The 1,718-nt window shown below is 36.3% G+C and overlaps 1 protein-coding gene across 2 annotated transcripts in view; it reads left to right on the forward strand.

Annotated features, from left to right (window-relative positions):
* Positions 1-1,718, forward strand: part of LOC107697188 (feline leukemia virus subgroup C receptor-related protein 2-like) — a 17,067-nt gene that overhangs the window by 2,508 nt on the left and 12,841 nt on the right. For both annotated transcript variants that reach the window (XM_016497864.1, XM_016497865.1), the window contains one exon: positions 423-564. In XM_016497864.1, coding sequence (XP_016353350.1) covers positions 423-564 — 142 coding nt within the window. The remainder of the gene's footprint in view (positions 1-422; positions 565-1,718) is intronic.

A 1,718-nucleotide genomic window follows, 5' to 3' on the forward strand; every position in this document is an offset into this window, starting at 1 on the left:
TATATGTTTGTTGTTGGTTTTTTTACATTGTTTACTCTATTTTTTTATTTTTTTTCCCAGAACTTTTTATTGGGTCCCTGGAACCCAGTTTAAAATCCCCTGTTTTAAGCCCACAAAAATCGAGTACGAGCACAGGATGAAACAATGTTGTTAATAAATACCAGTAGTGTTTTAATGAGCAACCACATAATTGCATGACACTTATGAGTCTTTAGAATCCAAGTATTAAGTGGAACAGGCCTTTGCTAGTTCCCAAATTTATATTCACGGTGTACTGATTCTCAACAGAGAAAACTAGGAAGCGGAGTGAAACGAAGCGAGTGCAGTTTTAAAAAAGCACAGCTATGTTTGAAATCAAGCCTAGCTGGAAAGGTCACATTCATGTACTTAATGTAACCTTTGAAATGTTTGTTTTCATTCAGTTGGGGATCGCCATAGGCTTCCTTGTTCCACCAATACTAGTTCCAAATGTGGACGATCTGGACGAGTTAGCGGCTCACATCAGAGTCATGTTCTACATCACGGCGGGAGTGGCCACCTTCCTGTTTGTGTTGGTTGTCATTGGTAAGCGCAAATGTCAATTATACTATTGTTATTGTAGTCTTGTTATTTTGGCAGCATGCTTAAATTAAATAGATTGTGAGTCTATTTTGTGGCATGGGGAGTTGCTGCCTATGTATAGAGTTTCAGTAATTTAAGAGGTTCAGTGAAGATTCGGATGCAGCATAAAGCGAGATTGCTCACCAGGTTTGGGGTGTTGATTGTCTTTTAGTGTCTGTCTGTTCCTCTTTTTGATGAGTCTCATGCTGTTCTTCGTCTTGCATGTACATAGACAAATTTTGTGTATAGTTTATACACAACCTAACATATAAATGATTGTTTGTTGGCACATAACGCCTGTTATTTTGTTAGTCTGCTTGTACGAGTGTAAATGGAGTTTGTTAGTGCTAATGATTATCTCACATTTAGCCCAAATGACAGAAGGGGAAATTAGTTTTTTTTTTTTTCAGTTTTAACCCATTTTGCGCTCTCTCTTTTTACTCTTTATATGCTCTTCATTCAGCTGTTTAAATGCTGAGCCGCCCATTTTTATCTTGACAAGGCCACAAAACCTCCTGTCACATTCTGAGCAACACTCACGTGCATTCAGTTCTGTTCTCACAAGCAAAAATGCTTGTCTAGATAATTGAATAAAGAAAATCACAAGACATTTTAAAGTGTTAAAGGGACAGTTCGGCCAAAAATTTACACACTGTCTTTTTCTAAACCTGTATGACTTTTTCTTTCATTGAACACAAAATTACTTTTTTTTTTTGGAAAACAAATGCCCTGTTAAGCACTAAATAAAACGTTCAATACAAGCAACGTGAAAGTTGTGCATACTATTTGTGCACTATATTTAAAGTCTGTCGGTCATAGTCATATGTTGTACTTTCATAATACTTTTTGTAATTGTTTGAGTTTCCCTCCCTATTTACTTTCATTGAATAGCAATGTACACCTGGGGTTTTCTGCTAAACACCCCCTTTTGTGTTCAATGCAATAAAGAAAGTCATGTTGGTGAGTTAAATCATGACAATTTTTATTTTTGGGTGAACTGTTCTACCAATTTCCCTCAAAATAACCACTTTAGCTGGTCAGTTATGTAACTTTAGTTAAGAACACACACAGCAGATTCTAGTGTTTCTGTCTGATAGCTCTACAACTTAAATCCTGCT

This window comes from Sinocyclocheilus anshuiensis, unplaced genomic scaffold (assembly GCF_001515605.1).
Source record: "Sinocyclocheilus anshuiensis isolate Anshui unplaced genomic scaffold, SAMN03320099.WGS_v1.1 scaffold38, whole genome shotgun sequence".
Taxonomy (NCBI): Eukaryota; Metazoa; Chordata; class Actinopteri; order Cypriniformes; family Cyprinidae; genus Sinocyclocheilus; species Sinocyclocheilus anshuiensis.